Source organism: Ictalurus punctatus, chromosome 20 (assembly GCF_001660625.3).
Source record: "Ictalurus punctatus breed USDA103 chromosome 20, Coco_2.0, whole genome shotgun sequence".
Lineage (NCBI taxonomy): Eukaryota > Metazoa > Chordata > Actinopteri > Siluriformes > Ictaluridae > Ictalurus > Ictalurus punctatus.
Window position 1 is genome coordinate 2,647,814 of NC_030435.2, and position 27,782 is coordinate 2,675,595.

Genomic DNA, 27,782 nt, shown 5'->3' on the forward strand with positions numbered 1-27,782 from the left:
CCTCTTTTTTTAGGGAGTCGGTTCCACGCGGTGAGACTGATTCAGCTGCAGGTCGTGTGTAGTGTGAGGCTTGATTGAATCTTCTAACGTGGTGTGTGTAGACGTTTGAATGACCGACTACTTTACATACCTGAACATGTGCACTAGGGGCCCAAACACCAAGGCCTTACTGCCTTCCACGTTTATATGCACGCCCCCCAAAAATGTATAATGCGAACTAAAATGGAGATTGTTCATTATGGGTGCTCATTTTGTAGCATATGAGGTTATTAAATGTGTCAAAACATTTCGCCATTTATCCATCCATCCATTTTCTATACCGCTTATCTTTCAGGGTCGCGGGGAACCTGGAGACTATCCCAGGGAGTATCGGGCACAAGGACAGGGTATACCATGGACGGGGTGCCAATCCATCGCAGGGCACAATCACATACGCATTCACACACCCATTCATACACTACGGACACCTTGGACATGCCAATGCATGTCTTTGGACTGGGGGAGGAAACCCCTGCAACACGGGGAGAACATGCAAACTCCGCACTCACAGGGAAGCGGCGGGAATCGAACCCCCAACCCTGGAGGTGTGAGGCGAACATGCTCTTGCCATTTATATAATCATCCATCATAATTGTAAGTGTATTATGTACTTAATTAATGACATGTTAGTGGTTAGCAGGTTTGCCTCGCACCTTCATGGGGATCGAATCTCGCCTCCTCCGTGTGTGCGCGAAGTTTGCATGGAATTTCCCCATGCTTTGGGGGTTTCCTCTGGGTACTCCAGTTTCCTCTCCCAGTCCAAAGACATGCATTGTAGGCTGATTGGCATTTCCAAATCGTCCGTAATGTGTGAATGTGCCCTGCGATGGGTTGGCACCCCGTCCAGAGTCCCTTCTGCCCCGAGTTCCCTGGGATAAGCGCCAGGTTCCCTGTGACCCTGTGCAGCATAAGCGGTACAAAAATGGATGCATGGATGGATGGATGGATGGATGGATAGATTATGGTCAACCCCTACCAATGGTGACACCATGCTTCCCTTGGCACTTATTTTGGAAACCACTTGTTTATGCGTAATCACAGTCCAAACGTAATGTGAATATTTACACAAGCAAAGTTACGTGTGTTCAGAGTCCGGTTACACAGTCTGGTCGCACCATTCTGATTATTACAATCATTTGTGTTTAGTTTATGCCTCCAAGGTTGCCAGATTTTTTTTTTCTTAAGCAGAAGCATCGGAGACTGGGGTTTTCAGTAGTGTCTCCACCATCACCTTAACATTAACACAAGAGACAATTTAAAAATGAAAAATTAAGAAAAAAAAAGACTTATTAATACAAAGATTTATTAAGGAGAAAATGGCAAGCATTGAAATAACATCTAATAGGACTTTAACATGTTGGCAATATATCCCTGCAAGTATAGTCCTAATTGTAATCCTCATACTAATTACTTTCATTTTGGTTTAATTTAACAACATGGCTTCCGACACTGTTATTCGTCACCTTATGAAATAGCACTTGATCCATGGCCCAGTAACAGTCTGGGGAGAAGATTATAAAGTAAGTAGCCGGGAATGGTAAACAAAACATTATTTGATTAGGTTGCTAACAGTTTATGACTACAAGCCTACAGAGCTGGGGTAGAAGTCTATGGATTAAAATCCATGATTCATTCAGGTGTATTCTCAACCCAGCAGCTGTGGTAAAATACACCATTAAATAAAAGTCCTGTTTAATGAACTCTTTTCGAGGATTTAAAGAAATCACATTCATAATCCAGTGTATTAAATAAAGCTAAGATTTACACATACCTCCAAAACTACTAGCCTATTTCTCACCTGGGATTGACTTGGGTCTTGGCAGTTAGGCAGTTCTTTGACCTTTTCCTTCACTGGAAAGTCTTAAGGGCGAAGGATTTTGCGAGTTCCAGTTTCATGGTAACATGACAAGCTGCACTTTTTGTCTTATTAATTTCAAGAGAGAGAACAAAAGAGAGGCTGGTGAGGAACGACTGTTTATAGCTGCTATTATGAAAGTGATAACAGGAACTAACTTGTTTTGTGGACATTCACGGCATTATGGTCAACTTGGGGTTCAGTGTCTTGCCCAAGGACACTTCAGCATGCGGAGTCACGTGGGCCGGGAATCGAACCGCCAACCCTACGATTAGTACACAACCCGCTCTACCACCTGATCCACAGCCCACAGCCGACATTAAATGTAACGATAAATGGATAAAAAGCATATGTTGTTCTTTAATATTAAAAAATTTTTACTCGTTGGCAAGTTGCTGTGGCATAAGAGGAATAAAACACATCAGGACCTGCTCAAGGACACACATCACATTACATCACACCACGCTATTGTTGATTTTTTCCCCTATAACAGCACGATTCCAAGTGTTTCATTCCTTACTTATAACCACAACGCGTTTGAATTCTCAAATTTGATATATTAACGCGCTCGTTCAAATACGTCATAGTTTCTATAGTAATAATTCTTTGCATCGAGGATGTTTCACATAATAAGGCTAATAATAATTGGGTTAAAAACATATTGATGATACGATTAAGTTTTCTATGGAGTTTATTTAACCTAACATTTAGGGAAGGAGTCTCCAGTATCAGCGCTTTGTAATATAAGCTTTCAGACACAGCAAAATCTTCACATGTGAAAAATGTGTGAAAAAAACACACACACACGTGATTATAAGGAGTGTAACAGAATTGGAAGATTCGTAGCTGAAATGATAAAGCTATTATCATCATCAAAAAAGGACAGACTACTGTTGTGTACCAAAAAATAATTCATATTTTTTAAACTGTGTGTAAAAATGTGTGTGTATATCCCTGGTAATTAAAATAATCCTTCTCTATTGTCACTGTCAAATATCCGAATTGTCACCTCAAGAATCTACAGTGCCCTCCACTAATATTGGCACCCTTAGAGCAGAGGATTTTTGTGAATATTTTGAACATGAGATCAAAAGGTTCAGCAATAAAGACACTTTTTTTCCCCCCACAGCTTTCTTTGCTCATATTTGCCAATATTAGTGGAGGGCACTGTGTATATAGTATCATATTGTAGCAGATTCAGTAGTATCGTCAAATATCGAATCGTCGCCTTATCATATCATATCCTGTGGAAGCCTCATGTTTACATCCCTAATGATTACTGACGTGAAGTTTGTGCGAATAAAACTGCAAAGAACGAGTAATAAAAGAATTTCAACTCAAGGGTTGGATTACAGGCTATAATCGTATTTGATATTAGCCAATAATATTACGCAATAATAATATGAGGGAGCGGATTAATTGGGAACAAATTAACGCATCGTCTCTCTCTCTCTCTCTCTCTCTCTCTCTCTCTCACACACACACACACTCTCTCTCTCTCTCTCTCTCTCACTCACTCTCTCTCTCTCTCTGGCACATTTCCCTGTTCTTCCTCGTTCCCAAACTGTCCTCAAATAATCAGCACGACTGTCTGCGCAGTTTTAAATCCACTGCGCCACGGATCATTTTGTGTAATCTCTGAGCACTTTATTTTTTATTTATTTATTTATTTGCTTTTTTGCGCTAATTGTAATTAGGGATACGATGTGATTGAAGGCTTTCACCATGAATCCTCACTGCGCGCGCTGCGGGAAAATCGTCTACGCCACTGAGAAAGTGAACTGCCTGGACAAGGTAACTGCGTCCTTTTCTTTCCTGCACCTGCCCGAATGATTCCAGCTATATATCTATATATAATATGCATTATAATACATTAAAACATATATATTTTTTAGTACTGGCACAAAGGATGCTTCCACTGTGAGGTGTGCAAAATGACCCTGAACATGAACAACTACAAAGGATACGAGAAGAAGCCTTACTGCAATTCGTATGTGCATCACTTAACATCATGCTGTGGTCCTTTTCCACACTGTAGCCTATTGTAAACTAACTATAAATCAAATAAAGCAAACTGAAAAACTCATAGCCGGTTTGAATGACTGAAGGTGTGGGACTGAAACACACCATTGTATGGAGTTGATTATTATTATTATTATTATTATTATTATTATTATTATTATTATATTGTGTTTGTACATGCATGTGTCATTTATGCATGTTTGTCTAATGATGTAGGCTACTGAAGCACAAGTATTGTGTTTATCGTTTCTTAACTTCTTCAAAGATCTTAATTATTTTTTTCCCCTTCAACTTTCTCCGTGTCTCCACGAAGGCACTACCCTAAGCAGACGTTCACGATCGTCGCAGACACGCCGGAGAACCTGCGTCTGAGGCAGCAAAGTGAGCTGCAGAGTCAGGTACGGTTACAGCCATGACTGCTCGTTCTAGACGTAGCTACAAACCCAGAGGATTGATTGAGAGAGAGAGAGAGAGAGAGAGAGAGAGAGAGAGAGAGAGAGAGAGGAGAAAAGCATTGCTCTGTTTGGCCTGAGTGTGTCTGGGTGTGGTGCGCTCAGGTCAGCATGGAGGAAAGCAGGGCAGCTGTCCACTCAGTGGTGGGTTCGCACGTACCCCACGAGTCGCCACCTGGCAACCAGGGACTCTCTGCCAGGTCCCTGCTGTCCTGGATCTCGGACATGTACTTAATATTCAAGCCAAATACTAGCGACGGGGATTAATTATCGACCTGGATTCGAAGGAACGTCATTGTAAATAGTCACACAAGAAACGTGGCGTTTGGGAAAATATACTCAGTTCAGAAAAAAGAGCTCGTAAGATTACGTACATGAAGACTAAGTGACCGAAACGTCGAATGGTCGGCTTTTAAAACGTATACCTGGCGACGAGTTACTGCGATTTTATATATACCGATTACGACGTCAACGTTTAAATAAGTTGAATGGAAATTTTAGTAAAACTCGATTGTGTGAGAGAAAGAAAGCATTCCAAATAAATGAAGGCAAATAAGAATAGGCGTTGGAACAGGACAAAAATAATGGCACCCTATAAAAGCAGGAGGCGTTAGCGTGTGACTGCAGTGGCTGACTCGCTTCAGTGGCTGAGCTGCATTATTGGAGTCGGTTGTCATGTTATCTTTCTCGGAGCGTTGTGAACGTCACTAAATGCAAATCAGGTGTCCCGTGCTTGGTATGTGCTTGATGAGGCCCAATGAGGACCTTGTTATACACACACAGTCTGTACTGTAGCTTTGTTTTGATTTCACCTTATTTCAGGTCTGGTTAAGATCAGCTCAGCTCAGCTCAGCTCATCTAGCATGACTTGGACTTCATGAATAAGGCTTATAGTGCTTTTTTTTTTCCGAGGAAGTAGTTCTTAATATGTCTAGAAAACGTGTACATGCCTGTTATTTATTCTAATAGTCTTCCTTCTTTGGTATAAAAATAAGTAGATTTTCGCTTCTCTTTCTTTCTTTTTTTTTTATCCATTTTTTTACACAAAAATGGATTCCTCTTCCTTCTTCTGATCTTCAGGTGAAGTACAGGAAGGATTTTGAAGAGAGTAAGGGTCGTGGTCTCCGATTTCTTGTAGACACACCAGAAGTGCAGAGACTGAAGAAAGCCCAGGATCAGATCAGTAACGTAAGACCTGAGTCTGAAATTTATACATACAGTTCTCTAACCATCGCTCCAATTTAGTGGGTTAAACAGTCCTGGGGGGGGGGGGGTTACTACTATACGCTGAATTAATTCAAACAACGACTTATACTATTTTAATTCCTTCAGGCGAAATATCATAAGGATTTTGACCTGCCAGGCTTGCACGGTGTCACTCAGGGCGTTAGAGGAACTTATCTGGTGCGGGCGCAGACGAGACCCGAGCATCAGACGCTGCAGGGGAGCTGCGCCACACACAGAGGTGTGAATCAGTACACCATGGAGATGGATCGGAGGCCAGGAGTCATTGTAGGTAAGTCCGAGAGAAGACATCCATTAAAAAATCCATTGGAACTATAGCAAAAAACAAAACCCCATCATATTTAAAAAGGATAATAGTGTGAGTTTCTCAGGTTCATCCACTTCGAGTGACTGCTTATCATCACAGTTATTTTGCTCAGTATTAGAAGCATGATTATTTTCATCTAAACTAGTCTGAATGCATTTTTATCATGTTACAGTTTTAAATGAACGGAATATAGGCTTTTCATCCAGACTGTACATTTACACTTTATGTTTGAACCAGAAAATGGTGACATTAAATGCATGTAAATGCTAAACACAAACTCAAGTAGTCTCTAAATGACGAGCTAATAAAATGTGCAATTTGGAGCTTGCGGTTTAATACGACGATAGTAAATCATTTTAAATATCTGCCCTTTGGGATATAACGTTTGTGCGGCTCAGGACTTCTGTAAAAACGACGATTTATTAGACAAAATCGATACATAAATTAGACGTATTGCTAACGACACCCTCTTCTTCACCTTTGCTTAGAGTGTCTTCAGAGCTCTATGTGATGCGTCCCTCTAGACAGTCAGTACGTTTACACGGACGACGATAATCCGATATGAACCCGATTAAGACGATACTCTGATTAAGAAACTAGCATGTAAACAGCGATTATTGATGACCTTAATCCGATTAAATTCATACTCGAAGTAAACACAAATGGAATTAAGACGTGTGGAGTATTCCCGTTTTAGTCGCGTTATCGACGTGCGTTACAGACGTGTACACACCTTAATCACACTATTAACGTCGTGTGGGAGTTTTCACCACATTGTGCGACAGGACACGTGCGCACACGGCAGCGCTCGACCGTTTGACGGCAAACGAGAGAGCACGGCTGCGTCCCAAACCGCGTTCTTACCTGCTATATAGTAGGAGAAATACATGGATCTCGGCTACTATATAGAAGGTAAGTACGCGGTTTGGGACGCAGCCCACGGCTTCGAGCAGTCGTCTATTTGCATGTACAGCACGACAAATAATTACCCGCACTTGAAGCTTTCGTGAAATTAAAAATAAAAACACCCAAAACTGTATACGGTCCCATAACGAAGACCGACTTTATGTCGATACGTGAAATTCTGGAGGGACGTCGGACGGCGTGGCGCGGTGACGTAATGACGTGCGCCGTTAATCGATTTACGTTCTATAACATGTAAAACCTGAATATTCTAAAAGCGACTCATGTAAACACCTTAATCAGAATATTATACGTCTTATTCAGAATAAGGTCAATAATTAGATTGTTCCTGTCCATGTAAACGTAGTCATTGACGTGTGAAGTCATTAGAAATGTGCAATATGCTCAGTGTTCTTAACATACCTGCTTGTCGTAAGTCGGACTGACTGGACTGAAACGTTTTACTCATCCGAGGGACTTTATCAGCTACTTTTCAGCAATGTATAAATCCTCTGCTGATTTATTTCACTGTGTAACCTTCAGCCCCTGTGCTTCCTGGAGCTTATTACCCGAGCGGTTATAATCAGGGACACAGCTACATGCATCAGACCAGCATGCACTCTCTCAGATCCATGCAGCTGCAGTCGCATCCAACAACCACGGTGAGGTGTCATTTTACCTGCTTAAAGTTTTTCATAATTATAGTTTCATACTATTAACGGTGCAATCAGAATTAGCGGATTTTTTTTTTTTTTTACCCCAACCCTAGACTTCTTTCCTTCTCACTTGATCAAAACTGCAGTTCGACCTTGTTATGGTAAAATAAATGAGAATTTGCAGACTCTAACTTATATAATCATGCTCTAGAACTAGTATTGTAAAAAGTACTATATTTTAATCTAATTATCATATTTGACATGCTCATTGCGTACATGTATACACTCAAAAGCCAAGTATAATTATTTAAATATTTGTGACAGGGGTTTTATATTGAAAAAAAGTTCAATCTGATCTTGTCGAGCTTCACCAACAAAGATTAAGGCGCCAAATCAATCCCTTCGATTTTTCGATCGCAAAATCGAGCGAACGCCAGAATATTTGAACGGGCGTGCAAGTTTTCTAAATTACCCACAGATTCGGGCCAAAACGCGTCATGTGACGTCATCGCAACGCACAACCCCCCGCCATTTCCCCCTCACCCCCCCCAATGACCAGAAATAAAATCCGTCAAACTATATATTTATTTCACGGTGTCGTTTCATAATTAATTCATACACATGTTTGAGTGTTCTCCTTATTGTAAGTTATCTATTACAGTGTGTAAAATGATTTTTTTAGTCACGCCATATTCATGGTTCTTCTTCTCTGCTGTATGTCAGAGCGTGTACAGGGCTTTGTATGACTACACGGCGCAGGACTGTGACGAGGTGTCGTTCCGGGACGGCGATCTGATCCACAACGTGCACCCCATCGATGAGGGTTGGATGTTTGGGACGGTGCAGAGGACGGGCCGCTCGGGCATGCTGCCTGCTAACTACGTGGAGGGCATCCGCTAACCCGCGCTAGCTTATTGAGGCTTTGATTAACCCTGTTCACAGTTCGCAGAATTTGTTGGGACCAAGTACATGTACATAGACAGAAGTAGTCCTCTATTTTAGTAGTACAGTAAATTATTAAAGTTTTTAAGAGTAAGTTTTCATTTTCTTACACCGTCTATTATTATATTAGTGAGTGCATGTTATGGTTTTGTACGTAGGTTTTGAACGTTTACTATGAAAAACAGTTTAAGTATTAAAGCAATAAGGTCTGCCGACAGACGTTATAGGAGGTCTGAGTGGGCGTGCCTTTAAGATAGATGGAGGATGTGGGCATGTCTCTGAGACCATATATGGAAGCAGTCAGGCAGGAAGAAGAAGTTTATTAACATTCTTAAATACTGGTCTTTTTTTAAGTGTAAAAAAAGAGAAAAGAATATTAATAAATGTTCACAGTATTCACTGCTACCGCTAGCTAATATAACATTTGAAAAAACATTTCATAGCTGTATCTTTGAGTCCATATATGGGCGTAAGGACACACCCACCAATTTGCATACAACTCAAGTTTTACATTCCAGGAAGCCTAAAATGCATACTTCATTTAGAAACACCCCTACTACTTTATTTCATGTCTTCCTACCTTTATTTTAAGCTTAATTTTGTGTGATAAATTGTCAAGAATGTAAAAAAAAAAAAATATGTATATATATATTAAAATTTGTAATTAAGCTTTTGTCTAAAACGATGCAATACAAAAATGTCTTGGTAGCATGCACTGCATTTGTAGCCTCTGGAACGTATGAATATATAGAATTTGTAAATGTTCATGCACACATGGCATTAAAATGTTATAATACCAGAAAACGAGAACTTCCTACTTGGCAAGTTCATGAGAGAATTTAACGGCGTGTAAAAATTCACTGTGTGTCCTTAAACAGTTATAAAATGTTATAACTGCCTGCGTCCAGCCCGTGCAGGAGCCCCCATAACACCCTGCTGCTGTTCCACACTAACACATATTTAACCCACGTGGAGCCCCCTGTTTCCCTGCACACTACATCATTCCCTATATCAGTAATCAACTGTACAAGATTCATTAGGAATGTTTTAAACAAAAACAATACTATTCACTATTCACTTGTAGTGTCTCGCCTTAAGAGCTGTGCAGATCAATAGATACATAGATAAATGATACGTTATATACAATACAATATATATATATATATATAGATTAATAAATGTAGTTAATCAAGATCACGTCAAACAAATGTTTCCCCTTCCGATTATAAATGTGCAAATGAAAGGATAGACGCACAAACTTATTGTAAAATGAGTCAAAATACGAGAATTTAAATAGATTTAAAAAAAAAATTACAGAGAAAATAATATTAAATGAATCAATATTATTCATTCACCACTAAAAAAAATAATGCAATTTGTTTTCTATCGTAAATGATTTCGAGCGAACGTAAAAGTTCATGTGGGGTAAATATTATAATAAAGTTATGAGTCATTTCATTTTTAGTTTCATGCAGCTTGTCATCACTTTGAATATGAATTTTACGAAAAGAACCCAAAGTGTAACCCAAAAGCTTAGAGATGTATTTGTGTGCACATTAGAGTCGTTATTTATATATGAAAAATATATTTGTCCATTCAAGCAATGCAGTCGATTGTTGGAACAGTGTTGTGTGTTGCTAGGCGTCGTGAGAATATTCCATTCTATGATATGGCTTGGTTCCGTGACATCACAGTAGCGCTCTGGTGTTAAAGAGTGGAATAAGAACACAAAGCTTTCAGATAGTCACTGAACTCTGTACGAGTGAATTTATTATTGAAGTTGCTCTGGTCAAGGGAGAAAAATGAACACTGTAGAAGTTCTGAACGCGCTTAACGCTGGAGAGGAAACGACAGTGGAACCCGCGGACACACCTGAAGGTACAACTGTTTCTCAGTCGTGAAGTTTACTTCTGTCCTTTAAAAGAAATGAACTGAGTAGATCTGTTCAGTCCTTCATAAGCTAAGACGGTTTAGTCCCATCGATCTTCATGAATGTGTAATAAAATCTGTCAGTGTGTTCTTAGCCTTGGCACACATTAGACATGTCCATACTGAACATCGGTGAAGTGTGTTTATTACCGAGGCCAGTGAGAAAGCTGGAATACTTGCTGTGCTGTAGAGTTTCACCAGGATCAGACGTGGAAAATCCTGCTGGTCTGGACTTCAAAACATAAATAATAGATGATGATGATGATGTCTGACGACGTTATATTTTTTTTTATTTAGTGCTTGTCCAGGCCGCAGAACCGGCTCTGGTCCAACCCGCAGAGGTTCCTCAGGACCAGGTCACGGTAAGGTTCTTCTGCTCCAACTTTGACAAAAATCCAGTTTTCCATTATAGGAACATTTTAAACATCTGGATTGAAATGTTTAGCACTTATGGATGAGGAAACGCCGTTTGTACTCCAGCACTAAGCTTAGGACAGCAAGCCAGACCTGATGTTCATTAATTGCAGGTTTTATCAAGAAAACATATATATATATATATATATATATATATTTTTTTTTTTTAAATCGGAGGTCTGATGAATTTAAGGATTCTGCATCAGATATTGTACTGTAGGCTGTATGACCCTTTAGATAGATTAGAAAGCTGCAACTAAACATGATGTTTGGACTGAATGCGACTGCTCATAAGTGCTACAAACACCTAAAGGCAACAATATACGCCCGGTGCATTTCAGGATTCTGTGAGTCATTCTGAGGAGAAGATGCAGAAGCTTGCGGTGTCCAATTTTCAGCTGCAGGAGAGAGTGAGGGAGCTGGAGGAACTGCTCTGTGAGGCACAGAAGGTACGTAAGATAAAACTCTGATTAAAAAGTACTTTTCAAAATAATATGAGCACCATATGATGGGAATGATTGAGAATAGGAAATATCTGCACACTGGAGTCTGATGCAGTGAGTTTGAGCAGTGATGCTGGCGAGATTAGATTAGATTAGATTAGACGGGAGGCTAAAATATCATCTCTATCGCGAGATCGGAAATGAACTTCTTAGGGATAATAGTTATGCGATGTATTATATCATGAGGTTTATTATATATGATCGGATTTATTATTATTGTTATCATCATGGCATAATAAGAATGATGTTGGACCAATTTGCAGATGTGAACATTAAGTACTCGATTTTTAATCTCTCTTGTCCCATGGCTGAGTTTTAGGCGTGTGAGCTTGTGTGTGTGTGTGTGTGTGTGTTTAATCTTGTACAGTCAAATAATTTTTTGCCTCCAAACCATAAAAGTGTCTGAATGTGTGTAGATGTAAATAAACCTTAATTGTTGTACTTGTAGAGTTCCATGGCGAAACTTGAGGAGAAACACCAGATGGAGAAGGCGAACCTGACCAACCAGGTGGCGAAACTGCGAGAAACAGTGCAGAAGATGGGGAACATGCTCACTGAGACTCACAGGGAGTGTGAAGCGCTAACAGACGTAAGCGAGAAAAATCTTGCATTAAGGAGCTCCTATAGTAATAACATGAGGATTTTATTCACGTTTAAGCATTGAGCACTCGAATTTAATCGTCTTTTGCCCCATGTGTGTGTTTTAGCAGTTTGAGCGAAAGTGGGAGGCTCACATCGTCCTCCAGAAGGAGAACGATGAGATGAAGGAGACTCTGATGCCCAAGGAGGAGTTACTAACGGTAAACTTTCCCTTTCATGAAAGCGTGACTGCTACTGTAAGCTTTGAACGAAGTAAATAAATCCAATAAGACTTAATCGTTGCACTTTTTTAGGTCTCATTGGCTGAAGCTCAGGAGAAACCCCAGAAGGCTGAGGAGACCATTGCTCAGCTGGAGGTGGAGAAGGCGAACCTGACCAACCAAGTGAAGACACTCAGAGGAACAGTGCAGAACTTGGGGAACATGCTCACTGAGACTCACCGGGAGTGTGATGAGCTAACAGACGTAAGCGAGAGAAATCTTGCATTAAGGAGCTCCTATAGTAATAACATGAGGATTTTATTCACGTTTAAGCATTGAGCACTCGAATTTAATCGTCTTCTTCCCCATGTGTGTGTTTTAGGAGTATGATTGTGAATGGGAGGCTCATATCATCCTCAGGACAGTGAACAATGAGATGAAGGAGACTCTGATGCACAAGGAGGAGTTACTAAAGGTGAACTTTCCTTTTCATGAAAGCGTGACTGCTACTGTAAGCTTCGTAAGAGTCTTGCATTAAGCACCTCCTTTAGAAATAATATGAGGACTTTTCATGTTTCTGTTGCACGACGAGTTTCGTTGAATTAAAATTTTCAAGTTGCTAGATTTTATGAATGAGTAGCAGTGGCCCATTGCAGGTGTGAACATCTTTTGCCCCATGTGTGTGTTTTAGAAGCTCCAGATGAAGAAAGATAAGATGAAGAAGCGTCTGACACACATAACGGAGTTCATGAAGGTAAACTTTCCTTCTCATGAAACTACGACTGCTATTGTGTGTGTGTTTGTGTGTGTGTGTGTGTGTGTGTGTGTACGCTTGTTTAGTCATATTGTGTTGACATTTTGTCATTTTCCCCATTACGTAATGGGTCAGTTTCTAAACGTGTCTGAATGTGTGTGTAGAAGTAAATAAATCCAATAAGCCTTAATTGTTGTACTTTCAGCGCTCCCTGGCTAAAGTTGAGGAGAAACACCAGAACGCTATGGAGACCATTGCTCAGCTGGAGGTGGAGAAGGCGATCCTGAAACACCAGGTGGAGACACTGCAAAACACAGTGCAGAGCATGGGGAACATGCTCGCCGAGACTCATAGGGAGTGTGACGAGCTAACGAACGTAAGTGAGAAAAGTCCTTGCATTAAGGAGCTCCTATAATAATGCGGATTTTATTAATGTATAAGCATTAAACACTCAAATTTAATCCTCTTTTGCCCCGTGTGTGTGTTTTAGGTGTATGAGCGAGAGCAAGAGGCTAACAGCATCCTCGAGGCAGTGAACGATGAGATGAAAGAGACTCTGATGGTAAACTTCCTTTTCATGAACTATGACTGCTAGTGTGAAGTCTGTGTATATGTATGTGTGTGTGTGTGTGTGTGTGTGTGTGTGTGTACGCTTGTTTACTCATATTTTGGTGACATTTTGTCATTTTTCCCATTGAGTAATGGGTCAGTTTCTAAACTTGTCTGAATGTGTGTGTAGAAGTAAATAAATCCAATAAGCCTTAATTGTTGTACTTTCAGCGCTCCCTGGCTAAAGTTGAGGAGAAACACCAGAACGCTATGGAGACCATTGTTCAGCTGGTGGTGGAGCAGACAAACCTGAAACACCAGGTGGAGACACTGCAAAGCACAGTGCAGAGCATGGGGAACATGCTCGCTGAGAGTCACAGGGAGTGTGACGAGCTAACGAACGTAAGTGAGAAAAGTCCTTGCATTAAGGAGCTCCTATAGTAATAACATGAGGATTTTATTCACGTTTAAGCATCGAGCACTCGAATTTAATTCTCTTTTGCCCCATGTGTGTGTTTTAGGTGTATGAGCGAAAGCGGGAGGCTCACATCGTCCTCCAGAAGGAGAACGATGAGATGAAGGAGACTCTGATGCACAAGGAGGAGTTACTAACGGTAAACTTTCCCTTTTCATGAAAGCGTGACTGCTACTGTAAGCTTTGAACGAAGTAAATAAATCCAATAAGACTTAATCGTTGCACTTTTTTAGGTCTCATTGGCTGAAGCTCAGGAGAAACCCCAGAAGGCTGAGGAGACCATTGCTCAGCTGGAGGTGGAGAAGGCGAACCTGACCAACCAAGTGAAGACACTCAGAGGAACAGTGCAGAACTTGGGGAACATGCTCACTGAGACTCACCGGGAGTGTGATGAGCTAACAGACGTAAGCGAGAGAAATCTTGCATTAAGGAGCTCCTATAGTAATAACATGAGGATTTTATTCACGTTTAAGCATTGAGCACTCGAATTTAATCATCTTCTTCCCCATGTGTGTGTTTTAGGAGTATGATTGTGAATGGGAGGCTCACATCATCCTCAGGACAGTGAACAATGAGATGAAGGAGACTCTGATGCACAAGGAGGAGTTACTAAAGGTGAACTTTCCTTTTCATGAAAGCGTGACTGCTACTGTAAGCTTTGTAAGAGTCTTGCATTAAGCACCTCCTTTAGAAATAATATGAGGACTTTTCATGTTTCTGTTGCACGACGAGTTTCGTTGAATAAAAATTTTCAAGTTGCTAGATTTTATGAATGAGTAGCAGTGGCCCATTGCAGGTGTGAACATCTTTTGCCCCATGTGTGTGTTTTAGAAGCTCCAGATGAAGAAAGATAAGATGAAGAAGCGTCTGACACACATAACGGAGTTCATGAAGGTAAACTTTCCTTCTCATGAAACTACGACTGCTATTGTGTGTGTGTTTGTGTGCGTGTGTGTGTGTGTACGCTTGTTTAGTCATATTGTGTTGACATTTTGTCATTTTCCCCATTAAGTAATGGGTCAGTTTCTAAAAGTGTCTGAATGTGTGTGTAGAAGTAAATAAATCCAATAAGCCTTAATTGTTGTACTTTCAGCGCTCCCTGGCTAAAGTTGAGGAGAAACACCAGAACGCTATGGAGACCATTGTTCAGCTGGTGGTGGAGAAGGCGGACCTAAAACACCAGGTGGAGACACTGCAAAACACAGTGCAGAACATGAGGAACATGCTCGCCGAGACTCATAGGGAGTGTGACGAGCTAACGAACGTAAGTGAGAAATGTCCTTGCATTAAGGAGCTCCTATAGTAATAACATGAGGATTTTATTCACGTTTAAGCATTGAGCACTCGAATTTAATCCTCTTTTGCCCCATGTGTGTGTTTTAGGTGTATGAGCGAAAGCATGAGGCTAACAGCATCTTCGAGGCAGTGAACGATGAGATGAAAGAGACTCTGATGGTAAACTTCCTTTTCATGAAGCCATGACTGCTATTGTGAACTCTCTGTGTGTGTGTGTGTGTGTGTGTGTGTCCTTGTTTACTTATATTTTGGTGACATTTTGTCATTTTCCCCCATTAAGTAATGGGTCAGTTTCTAAAAGTGTCTGAATGTGTGTGTAGAAGTAAATAAATCCAATAAGCCTTAATTGTTGTACTTTCAGCGCTCCCTGGTTGAAGTTGAGGAGAAACACCAGAACGCTATGGAGACCATTGTTCAGCTGGTGGTGGAGCAGACAAACCTGAAACACCAGGTGGAGACACTGCAAAGCACAGTGCAGAGCATGGGGAACATGCTCGCTGAGAGTCACAGGGAGTGTGACGCGCTAACGAACGTAAGTGAGAAAAGTCCTTGCATTAAGGAGCTCCTATAGTAATAACATGAGGATTTTATTAATATATAAGCATTAAGCACTCGAATTTAATCCTCTTTTGCCCAATGTGTGTGTTTTAGGAGTATGAGCGAGAGCATGAGGCTAACAGCATCCTCGAGGCAGTGAACGATGAGATGAAAGAGACTCTGATGGTAAACTTCCTTTTCATGAAGCCATGACTGCTATTGTGAACTCTCTCTGTGTGTGTGTGTGTGTGTGTGTGTGTGTGTGTGCTTGTTTACTTATATTTTGGTGACATTTTGTCATTTTCCCCCATAAAGTAATGGGTCAGTTTCTAAACGTGTCTGAATGTGTGTGTAGAAGTAAATAAATCCAATAAGCCTTAATTGTTGTACTTTCAGCGCTCCCTGGCTAAAGTTGAGGAGAAACACCAGAACGCTATGGAGACCATTGCTCAGCTGGAGGTGGAGAAGGCGAACCTGAAACACCAGGTGGAGACACTGCAAAGCACAGTGCAGAGCATGGGGAACATGCTTGCTGGGACTTCAAGGGAGTGTGACGAGCTAACGATCGTAAGTGAGAAAAGTCCTTGCATTAAGGAGCTCCTATAGTAATAACACGAGGATTTTATTTATGTTTTATCATTAAGCACTCGAATTTAATCCTCTTTTGCCCCATGTGTGTGTTTTAGGACTATGAGCGAGAGCAGGAGGCTAACAGCATCCTCGAGGCAGTGAACGATGAGATGAAAGAGACTGTGATGGTAAACTTCCTTTTCATGAAGCCATGACTGCTATTGTGAACTCTGTGTATATGTGTGTGTGCTAGTTTACTCACATTTCAGGGACATTTTCTTCGTCTGTATTTTAGGAGCTTGAGATGAAGAACAATGAGATGATGGAGACTCTGATGGAAAAAGAGGAATTATTGAAGGTAAACTTCCTTTTCATGAAACCATGACTGCTATTGTGAACTCTGTGTGTGTCTGTGTGCTTACAAATTATTGGGGACATTTTGTCCTTCTACAGACATATACAAGCCTTAATTGTTGTACTTTCAGACTCCCTGGCAGAAACTGAGGAGCAACACCAGCAGGCTGTTTAAGAGGCGGAGGCAGAGAACTACATCCTGACTACTCAAATGAAGATCCTGATACAGCGGGGGGAAATAAGTATTGGACGCATCAACTTTTTGTTCAGTAAATATATTTCCAATGATGCTATTCACGTGAATATTTTCACCAGACATCAGTATTTACTCAAGAAATGAATTCACAACATTAAAAAGAATTCACAACAAAGTCATAAATAAAGTTATGTGTAATAACAGGAATGACACGGGGAAAAAAGTATTGAACACACTAAGGAAAAGCATTTCTCCAAGGCAAGGAACTGTCACGATCTCCCCTTCTGGCAGGACGCTCGGAGAGATGAGAGGGCGCGCGCATGCACGAGCTACGTGCACGAGTGCTCAGCGAGCGCATGCTCTTCGATTGTTGACAACGGTGATATTGTTTACTGTGGACACGTGCCTTTGTTTTGTTTCTGTTCTGTCTCCTCCCTGTTCTGTCATTGGTTGTGGTTCGAGGGTGTGTCTTCAGTGTTTCCAGCTGTCACCACTCAACGCTGATTATAACTGCTATATATACCGCGCGCCTCCCAGTACACGGGGCGGAGTATTATAGTTAGATACGTTGTTTAAATTACCTTGATAGATTTAGTTAGTTTACACTTTAGATTAGTTCATTAGTCCACGCTGGTTTTTCCGCTACCAGTTTATAGTACTAGTTCATGTTTCTTGTTTTGTGTTTTTGACACAAAGTGTTTTCTGTGACCGCGACTTTGATTCCTGCCTTGCCCCGTTTATGCCTGTTTGCCGATTTCCCGACCCTTTACCTGTCTCGACTACGTTTTTTTGGTTTACGATTTGAATTTGTCTGCCTGCCCTAAAATAAATACGTCCTTACCTGCACCTGCTTCCGTACTCTACTCCCTTACGTCTCGCGACGTGACAGGAACCAACTGACTATGAAGGAACAAGTAATTATACCTCGTATCTGTGCAAATTAATATCAGCTGGGTTACTTGATGGTCTATAAAAAGGCCATGAAGAAGGAACATCTGTGTCATTCCACTTTATTTATGGACATTAATGTTAATAATGTTAATACCTATGTCTGGTATACATTTCATGTAAATAACCTCATTGGACATATATTTACTGAGAAAAATGTTGATGATCCAATACTTATTTCCTCCACCGTACATCATAAGCTACAAACGGTTAAATATAAATAAAAAATAAACAGAAATAACGTGACAATCGCACTGCCTCTGTCCCTTCTTATTGGTTATAACTGAAGGACTTCACATTTGGTTGTGTGACTGTAAGTCATTCCCTTCAAGTGCTATCGAAGTTAGAAACATGTATACCGATGTAGTATGTAACTTTAGAGACGGTCGCTTAATATCCGCGAATATCGCAAGTCCAATGGTCAAGCCAACTTTATGCCAGTATAATCCCAAAAATGAGGAAACAGAACCAGCCCTAGCAAGAGACGGATATTAACTTGAATAGCTTCAATAATTAGAAGAAACTTACATGTAGTTTTAAAATGGGAAATCTCAGTGATGAGGGCCGAATTTAGGCAACAGTGCTAGTTTGGTAAACCATTTTCATGCTTCCAGTTAAGCATGAGCAGTGCAAACACACACACAAAATAAAGCTAACTATGAGCCAGTTTTACTCTATCCTAATCCAAGACTCGTAAATAAACTCAAAACTCGAAAACTAGCAGAAAAGAGGACAACTAAATGACTAAACATTATTCTCTAAACTAGATTTTCACAAGATTATTATTTTTTGTATGTTAGCTCCTTGTGGGAATGCTAACCTGCTAAACGTCTGCTGCACTAACTGTGATTTACACGGTAAAATAACAACAATAATCCTTTATGTACATTTTAATATTTACAATATTTCAAGATGTCTTCTGCAGGAACAGGATTTGTGAAGGGAAGATAAGGATGTTTGTGTGGAAGATAAAGAGAGAGCGCTTTAATACCTGATGCTAGTTAGCTAGTTAGCAATGATTTCTGTGGTAAAACATTTTTTAAAAAAAACAAACGAGACTATAATTCCCGTGTTTTTATTGTTTTCTGTTACTGATAATGGACAAGTTTTACTCGTAATTTTAGGTTTAGCGACTCGCAAAACTGTATATAATGCCAAAATGGTCCATGTACTAACAATTGCATTGACAATTAAATGACTATGTTAAAGACCCATTTTTGCTCTAAAATGCTAAATATTTCAAACATGCCTCATTTATAGTTTCTTACGGTCTTGTTTTTTGAGTTGGAGTCATTACGTTTCATGGCGTGTTCACATAATACTGCAGTTGTCCACGCATTAATTAAAATGACAAGTTTTAACGTACAAGTCATTTAAAAACACTCATTTTTACATCCTAAAACATTTCTCACCGGAAATACATCACGCACCGCCGTGCATAGAGACCGTTATGTCAATTTACGCGTCCATAAATAGGGAATGCAATTGCTTTTGAACATTTTCTGCAAAATACTTCCATAGACCGCAATTCGCATTTTAAACACATTGTTAAAGACCTGCTGTATAAAGGACTAAACACACAAGTCTAAGGGACAAAGGAAGGACAACGAAAGACAAGTCAGTGCAGCGTTGTCTTCAATGTACCGAAGACTTGTTCGTACTTTTCACTACGAGCTCCACCATGTTGACATCATGGACTCGCAAATCGGAACTTCGGGAAAATTCCTTAGTAGGAGTTACAAATTGGAGAGCCGTTTAAAGGGTAACCTTTCCTACTGGGAATTGAAAATTTCTCACTTGACGAGCGCAGCGTAACGACGAAACCTGGCCGTTACTCCTGATGTTGGAGATCGGTGAAATGTTTTCTTCTAATGAAGGACACTGTAACTGTGCCAGCAATCAAAACGTCGCCCTGTGACGTCAGTAGAACGCACAACCGCTACCTTCTCACACAAATAACGGAAATACCGCCTCAACTGACATATTAGCACAACCATCACTAAACACAGCAGAAATATCTGGATGAAAATCTGTGGAGTTCGGCTCTAAAAGTACAAAATAACCCCGGCCTTAATCAAAGTGATAAAAAGGAAGGGATCTGTGTGTGTGTGTGTGTGTGTGTGTGTGTGTGTGTGTGTGTGTGTGTGTGTGTGTTGCTAAAGTTGCATACACAGCTCTCCTTGTGTGTTCTTGTTTTACGGGGAAAAAAAGAAAAGAAAAAGAATTATCCAAGAGAGGGTGCAACCTTATAAAAGTTTTAATTGACCAATTCATCAGATGTACAGGAGGTTATATCAGAATTGATCATTTCATTTTTTAAAATAAAGAACGTGTGTGTGTGTGTGTGTGTGTGTGTGTCAGGTCATGAGCATGAGCACGACAAGTCCCTTTCATTTTCCTTTCTTCATCTTGGCCACTTTCTCCTTGCGCTTCTTCACGTGCTTTGGTAACTTATTTTTTCGCTTCTCCCTCTGAGCTTCTTTTACCAACTTCTTTCTTTCCTGTGGAGGGGGGAAATAATAATTAAAAAAAAATATATATATAAACCCCATTTTGTGTTCCTGGATCACTAGAGAGATGCTGGAAATGAAACCAAGTACTTTTTTGTCCAGCGGTTGCGTCTTGTCCGGGCCGCCGTGTTCCTGTGTGTCCTCTTCTCCAGATTCCTGCTCGTCTTCATCGTCCTCCTCTTCGTCACTGCCGGAGCTCCCTTCTTCAGCACAGCCTTCTAGTAAGGAAGGAACCTGAAATACAGGAGAAAAGGTCAAAGGTCATGCTTGAGACGCGAGTTTAAATCTTCGACGGCTTTCCTGCTTCGAATCTGAATGTTTGTGCCGAGCTTCGGGTCAACGTTAGCGTGGACTTCGGTACTTGATCTGACCCGGGTTTCTTTTCAAGCCTCGAGAGGAAGCTGAAAATGTAAGCAAGAAAATATTTCTCAAATTTTTTTTTTTTTTAAATAAAAATAATAAAATAACTAATGCGAATTTTGGGATATCACAATTTTTTTTTTTAAATATTCGAGATGCGAATAAAATGCACATAAACAAGACTCGTGCTCAACTGAGGCGGATAAAGCTTATTCAGGACAGTACTAAATAAACAACAAAATGTCATTTAATGATCCCTCATTATTTAAAAAAAATTATTAACATTTTGCACATTCTGCAAGACGTATGCAAACTTATGACCTCAACTACATATACACACACATATTTTTTTTTATTTTTGCATTGTTTATTGCAAATCGGTGTCACAATAATGCATCGTTTTTCTACATAATTGAGTGTCTGGATTTTTCTAGAAAAAAAATAAAAAATGAAATAAAAGAATTCTTCCGGTTGCTGATTTCCGTTGCATTTTTACGGTTTTCATCCGACTTACCCTCAAGGCTGTACTTATACAAGAATGATTCATTCGAAGCATCTTACCGTCTGCACGCCTGAAAGATCCTTTTTCAGACCCATCACTGTCTGGTACAGGATCTAATATTAAAAAACAGAAACTGTCATAACTGCAAACTTATCACACACATACAGTGAAAACAAAGTCGTTTCCTGGTTAAATGGTCCTGTAGACGCAGGCAGAATCCTGGCACTCACGTTATCATGCTGTTTATTCTCCTGCTCCTTCATCATGGCGTCCACGTCTCGTTCGTAATGACTCACTTCGTTTAGCGTACGAGGAATATAAGCCTTCATGAACACCTGACACAGACAAGGGAAGGAAATATTACACCCCAGTGCTGATGAACACTCTATTCTGATTGGTCAGACGGTTTTGATTAAAACAGCGGCTGAGTGTTTTAATCCTTATGTAGGAGCCATTTTTCCGCATGCCACATTTTACATCCCAAACGTTTTTATTATTATTATTTTATTACATTTTCATAGAGCTTCATTTAATGTTTTCTTACACACAAATTCACAGTAATATATGACCTGTTGCCAATTAACCTAATTAGTTGCAAAATGTTCCTCCAGCGGTTTATTTGTCCATCCATCCATCTTCTATAGCGCTTATCCTATTCAGGGTCACGGGGAACCTGGAGACTATCCCAGGGAGCATCGGGCACAAGGCGGGGTACACCCTGGACAGGGTGCCAATCCATTGCAGGACACAATCACATACCCACTCACACACCCGTTCATACACTACGGACACTTTGGACACGCCAATCAGCCTACCGTGCATGTCTTTGGACTGGGGGAGGAAACCGGAGTCCCCGGAGGAAACCCCCGCAGCACGGGGAGAGCATGCAAACTCCGCACACACAGGGCCACGGTGGGAATCGAACCCCCGACCCTGAAGGTGTGAGGCGAACGTGCTAACCCTTTGTACTAACACTTAATTTTCCAGCCTTTTGTTGCCCCCGTCCCAACTTTTTTGAGACGTACTGTGGCCATCAAATTGAAAATGACCTTTTTTTTCTTCTTCTTTTCATACAATGGTTACAATTACTCAGTTTAAACATTTGATATGTTTTCTATGTTCTATTGTGAATAACATATGGGGTTTATGAGATTTGCAAATCATTGCATTCTGTTTTTATATACATTTAACACGGCGTCCCGACTGTTTTGGAATCGGGGTTTAGGATGTTATTACCTCCTCGTCCACTTTGTCTTGGTTGGATCTCTCCTCTGCTGTTCTGGCTGATGCGATCTCCATCGCCTGTAGGTACACACCACAAACACGTCACAGCAAATACTCTCACGGCAGGATATGCTCACGTTAAACGAGTGGTGAGATGAAATGACGGACCTTGTCCAGGTACTGGTTGATGTTGTCGCTGGTGATGGACGGGTCTGTGATGAACTCAAACAGCTCCCGAACCGTCATCACAGCTACACTGTGTTTTTGGAAAAAGTCTAAGTAAAGAGATAAAAAGGAAATCATAATAATGCACTTAATTACGCTTATTTGAAAGCCATTCATCTCAACGAGCGTTCTGGGGTTTACTTTAAAAAATAAATAAACAAACAAACAAACAAACAAACAAATAAATAAATCCGTGTGTAGGGGAAAATTCGGAAACAGTGTTGACATGCTGATGAAAAGACGTGGCTTTGAGTTTCTCTCTTGTGCTCGCTTCTATGCGGCTTTCAGCCCGAGCAAAGGAGGTGTGGCCTCTGTGGCTTTAAGTCTCAATGAAGGAGGCATGGCTTGTGTGCCTGTAAATCTCTGTGAGGATGAAGAAGGCGTGGCTTCGATGTGTGTAAGACTCAGTGAAGGAGGTGTGGCTTGTGTACCCGTCAGTCTCAGTGAAAGAGGCGTGGCCTCCGTGGCTGTAAGTCCTAGAGAAGGATGAAGGAGGCGTGGCCTCGGTATGTAAGACTCAGTGAAGGAGGCGTGGCCTCTGTGGCTGTAACTAAGATTCAGCTCCAATAAATTTCTTTCAAACTCTATTTTAATGATTTCTTTCGTTCACGGATTTTCTCTTGGTGTTTCTTGTTTCTCCTTAGGAAAAGTACATACCGAGTTTGTAGTTTTTACACGCCAAAGCGCTAGGATACGTTCTCATCACACCTACCGTTAACGTTGCTGCAGTCTTTGCGGAGAAACTCCAGTGCATGAGGATGATCGTGCTCCACCGACTGAGAGACGTCTATAATGTACGCATCTCCGTCGTGGTACCTGCGAACGAGGGCGCAAAACACGGCTTTCAACCGAGGCGATAACGCAACCCAGAATTACTCAGTATAAATGAAAGAAGCTGGAGACTTACAGCATGTTAAACTCGCTGAGATCTGCGTGCACGAGCCGAGCCTCCTGATACATCAGCCTCATCTTCTGGATGACCTGCAGGTAGAGCTCACGCGCTTTGGATTCGGACAGCGCTGCGTTCTTTAGTAAAGGTGCAGGCCTGCGATAGAAGCATACTTTAGACCGAAATTTATTGATCTATTTTTTTTTAAAAATGGTGACAAAGGTTAAGCACATGACTGTTTACATACATATCATCTTTTCCAATGAAGCCCATAACCAAGACATGGCTCCGAAGCATGATGGGCTCTGGACTGGGAATCCCCGCTGTGTGTAGCCTTGGAACAACAAGACAGTAATTAATTGACTCATTACGTGCCTCCGCTGGGTTATCTAATAACTGACAGGCTCAGACGGTAGAATGGTAAAAGTAGTACAGGAGCATATCTTTACATTCTACAAGCATGCTAGCATAAGACTGACTATGCATAGCCTATTACTGATACTAGTAATGCTAATATGTCATTTCTTCATGCATCGTTCCATCACGTTTCATCCCTGGACAAAGTAGCTGGTAAAGCAAACCTTATCAGGTTCCTCATCTCCTTCTCAGCCCACGTCCGTACCATCTTCCTCGGGTTGCCTTTACAGTAGCCGTGCCGAAACCTGAAGAGCGATCCATCAGGAAATCAGCGATTGTAAGCACACATAAAATAACCAAACAAGTCGGACTCAAGCCTAGTCCTTCTTGTTATGAATTTGTATGACATTTGTATGACCTTGACCCTGTTTGGATCCATTCCAAAATCTAAATCGATTCATCTGCTGGTAACAACGATAAATCCATACACATCCTACAAACATTCAACCACTCGTTCTGGAGATATCGCACTCACGAGAATGACTAAAATAAAAAAAATAATAAAAAAAAAACACTAAAGAGGTCACCGTGTCTCACCTGAACTCTCCACTGACGTATTTATCCCGGTCCTTAAACAGCAGAATGGAGGTCTTGAATATCTTAATAGCTCGGCTTTCTCCTTTAGCCGTTGTCGCGTGGTAGACGTTGGCCTGGCAAAATTAGATAATTAGATAAGAGTCATTTTTATTAGTATCGTGTAGTGTTCACTTAACTTCACAGGTTTACTCAGCCTCATCTCTAAATCAGGAAGAAGTCAAGTTTCAATCGAACCTCTTTTCCTGTACTGATGCAGCCGTTAATCCCATAAATGACGCCTCTGCTGAGCATTTTGAAGAGAATCATGCGAGTCCTGGGGTCCAAAACCTGAAAGATTTTCAAATATCATTACTGAAACTCCCTTAAGCGTCAACGCATAACTCAAAGCAATAGTGGCCAAAAATTGTGGGACATTTTTTTTTTCCCCCACAACTTACGTATTTGATCAGCGAAGACATGTTTGTTTCTTTTAAAGGTACGGAATAAAGCATTTGGGGGGCGTGCTATTATAGGAAAATAATCGACGACGACGACGGTGTGACGTGGCCCAGCGCAAAGCAGAATTCCTGTAACCAAACAGGATGTCCCAGAGTGTTTCGTTCCTCGGATATCGCAGCGACGTTTAGAACAGGCGATCACTGAAGAATGACACGTTATACTTTTTATCCGTTTGAAACATCCTCTAAACGACTCGGTTCCTATTCTTACTTGACGAAAAGCTCAGTCATGAAGACGTTCCCGTGTCAGGAATCTCACACCGACACAGGAGACCCTTCCAAACGCTTCCAGACGCTTGTACAAAAGCGATAACAGTGGGGAACGTTTGTTTGGAAGAAAATACGCATGAAAATGATTGACTATAGAACCGAATTAAACTGAAATAAATATCTGAAACGCCAAATGATACAACAACTATAAACACTAGAGAAAAGCTGAAGTAAGAATATATGTTTTAAGAGGTTTTCTTTTTGATTTCTAACTGTAGATCCTTGCCGTTTGTCTTGTGAGATGGAGTTACACCTCTTGCTTGGGAGCGTAAACACTTAAAAATAAATAAATAAATAAATAAAAATACACACCACAACCTCTTGCGTGTTTTTAGCTACGTTAGCCTCCTACCTCTAAAGCAAAATGTCTTGGCTGATCCACTGCTTTTAGTACAAGTATATAGTTCCAAACACACAAACCTGTTCCACTGTAGCTCGATCGGACTTGTCTTTAACTCGATACCTGTGACGAGAACGGACGCTTTAAGTGTCAGAAGTAAAACGCTTCAGCCTACGAGGCTGTGAGTTCTGATAATCAATAATATCTGTATAGAGTGAATAATAAAAAACACGACGGACGTGTCTGCTTCTCTCTGTCTTTGCATAGCGGTGACTTTGTTGATGACGGAATCGGCGTAGTTCAGCTTATCTGTAAGATCGAATCAAAAGAAAACATGCTTTTTAACATCTTACCATTCGCACGCAGAACTTAGCATTATCTCTCAATTACTGGAACGGAGGGATCTTACCCAGGTTTATTTTGTGTTCAAACTTCCTCAGCACCTTGTCGGATGGCGTCGAGAGCTTCTCTGACTTTTGTGCTCTCTGTCTGTTTGCCTGGAAACAAAACACGACTTAAAACAACACGATAACAAGATGACGACCCTAGAGACTCCTTCCAAAAATGTTCACCATCCCCTTACTGACAGCTGCTTTTGCTCAAATAACAACACATTTTTTTATTATTATGCTTAGATCATGTGGTGCGACTGTCATACAAGTTATTACTATAGAAATGATAACATATTAGAACAAGTGCATTAAATATAAACATATTTATACCCAACGGCTACAACAGTTATACAGCTTCTCTCTTCCTGAGTATTTCTAAAAAAAAATAAATAATAAAAATACCTGCTGATTGTTCCCCATCCGCATTGCAGTGTAGCGTTTAGTAAAATCTCCTCCGGCTGACCCTTTCCAGTCCCATTCATCATCCTCATCATCATCCTCATCATCGTCATCAGCTTCCTCTTCGTTATCATTTTGCTTTTTAGACTCTACAGATAACGGCCGCAACGTCACTCCGTCGAGTTTGTCCTCTAGCGATGGCCGTTTCTCTGTAACGTGGCTGACCTCTGAGTCACTGGAGAATATTACAATGCAAGGTCCAGTCAGTGCAGTCTGAGATTATAAATTCCACAGCAGGGTAACGGAAATGAATCCTGACACTGTATTTGCACCAAACCTTTAATAACTGCTTTAGACTCTTAGAACAAATTGCTCGATTGTATGAGGAAAAGTTCAAACCGATGCATGATATTTTCCTCGTCATACCAATACTATACTGATCAGAGATTTAAACATCAGCTGGTATCGAAGTGACACTCTGAGAGGCTTCTGGTGGAAAGGTATTTTCATTTATTCAGGATTTATTCCATTTATTCAGAAGAGCAGAACATCAACGTCGTGGTCCATCAAAGTGGAGTCCGTGAAAGTTTTATTTATTTATTTTAAGGTTGTTCAGGTGTTTACACAACACGTCATTGTTATGTGTGTTCACGTGGTTTAGGAACAACAAAGCTCTCTGACTAAAATAAACACCCAAAATAGTATCGTACACATTTAAGTAAGTTTAATAAAATAAATCTTGATTAGTTCTGTAGCATTTATTCGTCCCCTGGTTTAGATAACGTACAACTTTCAAATGAGCACTTCACATCCAATATTGCTGCCATTTCACTCCAATTACCTTACACAATATGACGTCATAACGCAGCGTTAACGGCATTGCGTCATTACGTAATGCTAACAATATTACGTTATAATTTAAATAGCTCCACAAAAAGGTTTCTGAAATGCACATCAGTTCCTACTTTGGCCATATTCTTAGGCGGAATCCCGACAGATTAGGATTAGGTCTTGTAAACACTTCTATACTACATTAGAAAATAAACAACAACGCCATTTTGGGATATTTCCCCCGGTAGCTTTAATTAGCAGTAAGCTAACCAGCCGGCTGTTTTCTCACCTGCCCAATTCTTCTGCGTCGTCAAACTGTCCGAGGACAACCTGCGACATCGCAATGCCTTCCTCCTTCTATTTACAAAAGTTTAGAATGATAATCACAAATACGGACAGTTATAAACACAAAACCCACGCCGGAGTCCCAGCTCCACTCACTCTCACGCACTTCCGCCAACGTGACTACGGAAGCCGAGAAGTCTCATCTCATGGGCGACCAAAACACAAAACGGATATTACTCTGTACTTCTCGTCACCTGGTTGTTGCCACTTTAAATCAACATTAAGCGTCTCAAATAGTGTATTATTATCCATACTAATCTTCTACAGTAGTAAATAGTTTCATAAAGCTTGAAACATA

At 40.7% G+C, this 27,782-nt stretch overlaps 3 protein-coding genes and 1 long non-coding RNA gene across 5 annotated transcripts; 2 read left to right on the forward strand and 2 right to left on the reverse strand.

Moving 5' to 3' along the window:
• The first annotated feature begins 3,394 nt into the window (after window positions 1–3,394).
• On the forward strand, window positions 3,395–9,220 carry nebl (nebulette). The gene is made up of 7 exons (XM_017495660.3): window positions 3,395–3,688; window positions 3,790–3,884; window positions 4,230–4,314; window positions 5,449–5,556; window positions 5,701–5,884; window positions 7,367–7,485; window positions 8,203–9,220. The coding sequence occupies exons 1-7, from the start codon at window positions 3,620–3,622 to the stop codon at window positions 8,377–8,379; spliced, it is 837 nt and encodes a 278-aa protein (XP_017351149.1). The 5' UTR covers window positions 3,395–3,619; the 3' UTR covers window positions 8,380–9,220.
• Window positions 9,221–10,215: 995 nt separating this feature from the next.
• On the forward strand, window positions 10,216–18,420 carry LOC108280556 (paramyosin). 2 transcript variants are annotated; one of them, XM_017495657.3, is made up of 23 exons: window positions 10,216–10,299; window positions 10,648–10,712; window positions 11,106–11,213; window positions 11,716–11,856; window positions 11,978–12,067; window positions 12,161–12,331; window positions 12,450–12,542; window positions 12,759–12,821; window positions 13,027–13,197; window positions 13,312–13,383; window positions 13,602–13,772; window positions 13,892–13,984; window positions 14,079–14,249; window positions 14,368–14,460; window positions 14,677–14,739; window positions 14,939–15,109; window positions 15,229–15,300; window positions 15,503–15,673; window positions 15,793–15,864; window positions 16,075–16,245; window positions 16,365–16,436; window positions 16,544–16,606; window positions 16,734–18,420. In XM_017495657.3, the coding sequence occupies exons 1-23, from the start codon at window positions 10,224–10,226 to the stop codon at window positions 16,803–16,805; spliced, it is 2,505 nt and encodes an 834-aa protein (XP_017351146.1). In that variant the 5' UTR covers window positions 10,216–10,223; the 3' UTR covers window positions 16,806–18,420. The 2 variants fall into 2 exon arrangements, with proteins under 2 accessions (XP_017351146.1, XP_017351145.1); XM_017495656.3 differs by having other exon boundaries at window positions 11,975–12,067; window positions 16,734–18,419.
• LOC124629299 (uncharacterized) lies at window positions 11,103–16,765 on the reverse strand. The gene is made up of 3 exons (XR_006984259.2): window positions 16,511–16,765; window positions 11,696–11,784; window positions 11,103–11,197 (listed from the first exon to the last, which is right to left on the reverse strand). It is a non-coding gene; the product is annotated as an uncharacterized LOC124629299 (long non-coding RNA).
• A 1,568-nt stretch (window positions 18,421–19,988) lies between the features above and the next one.
• riok1 (RIO kinase 1 (yeast)) lies at window positions 19,989–27,782 on the reverse strand. Its single transcript, XM_017495659.3, has 17 exons — window positions 27,429–27,782; window positions 26,312–26,543; window positions 25,927–26,014; window positions 25,757–25,826; window positions 25,598–25,640; window positions 24,645–24,737; window positions 24,411–24,523; window positions 24,038–24,118; window positions 23,704–23,790; window positions 23,475–23,612; window positions 23,280–23,383; window positions 22,511–22,617; window positions 22,355–22,420; window positions 21,349–21,453; window positions 21,178–21,231; window positions 20,347–20,490; window positions 19,989–20,247 (listed from the first exon to the last, which is right to left on the reverse strand). The coding sequence occupies exons 1-17, from the start codon at window positions 27,476–27,478 to the stop codon at window positions 20,137–20,139; spliced, it is 1,686 nt and encodes a 561-aa protein (XP_017351148.1). The 5' UTR covers window positions 27,479–27,782; the 3' UTR covers window positions 19,989–20,136.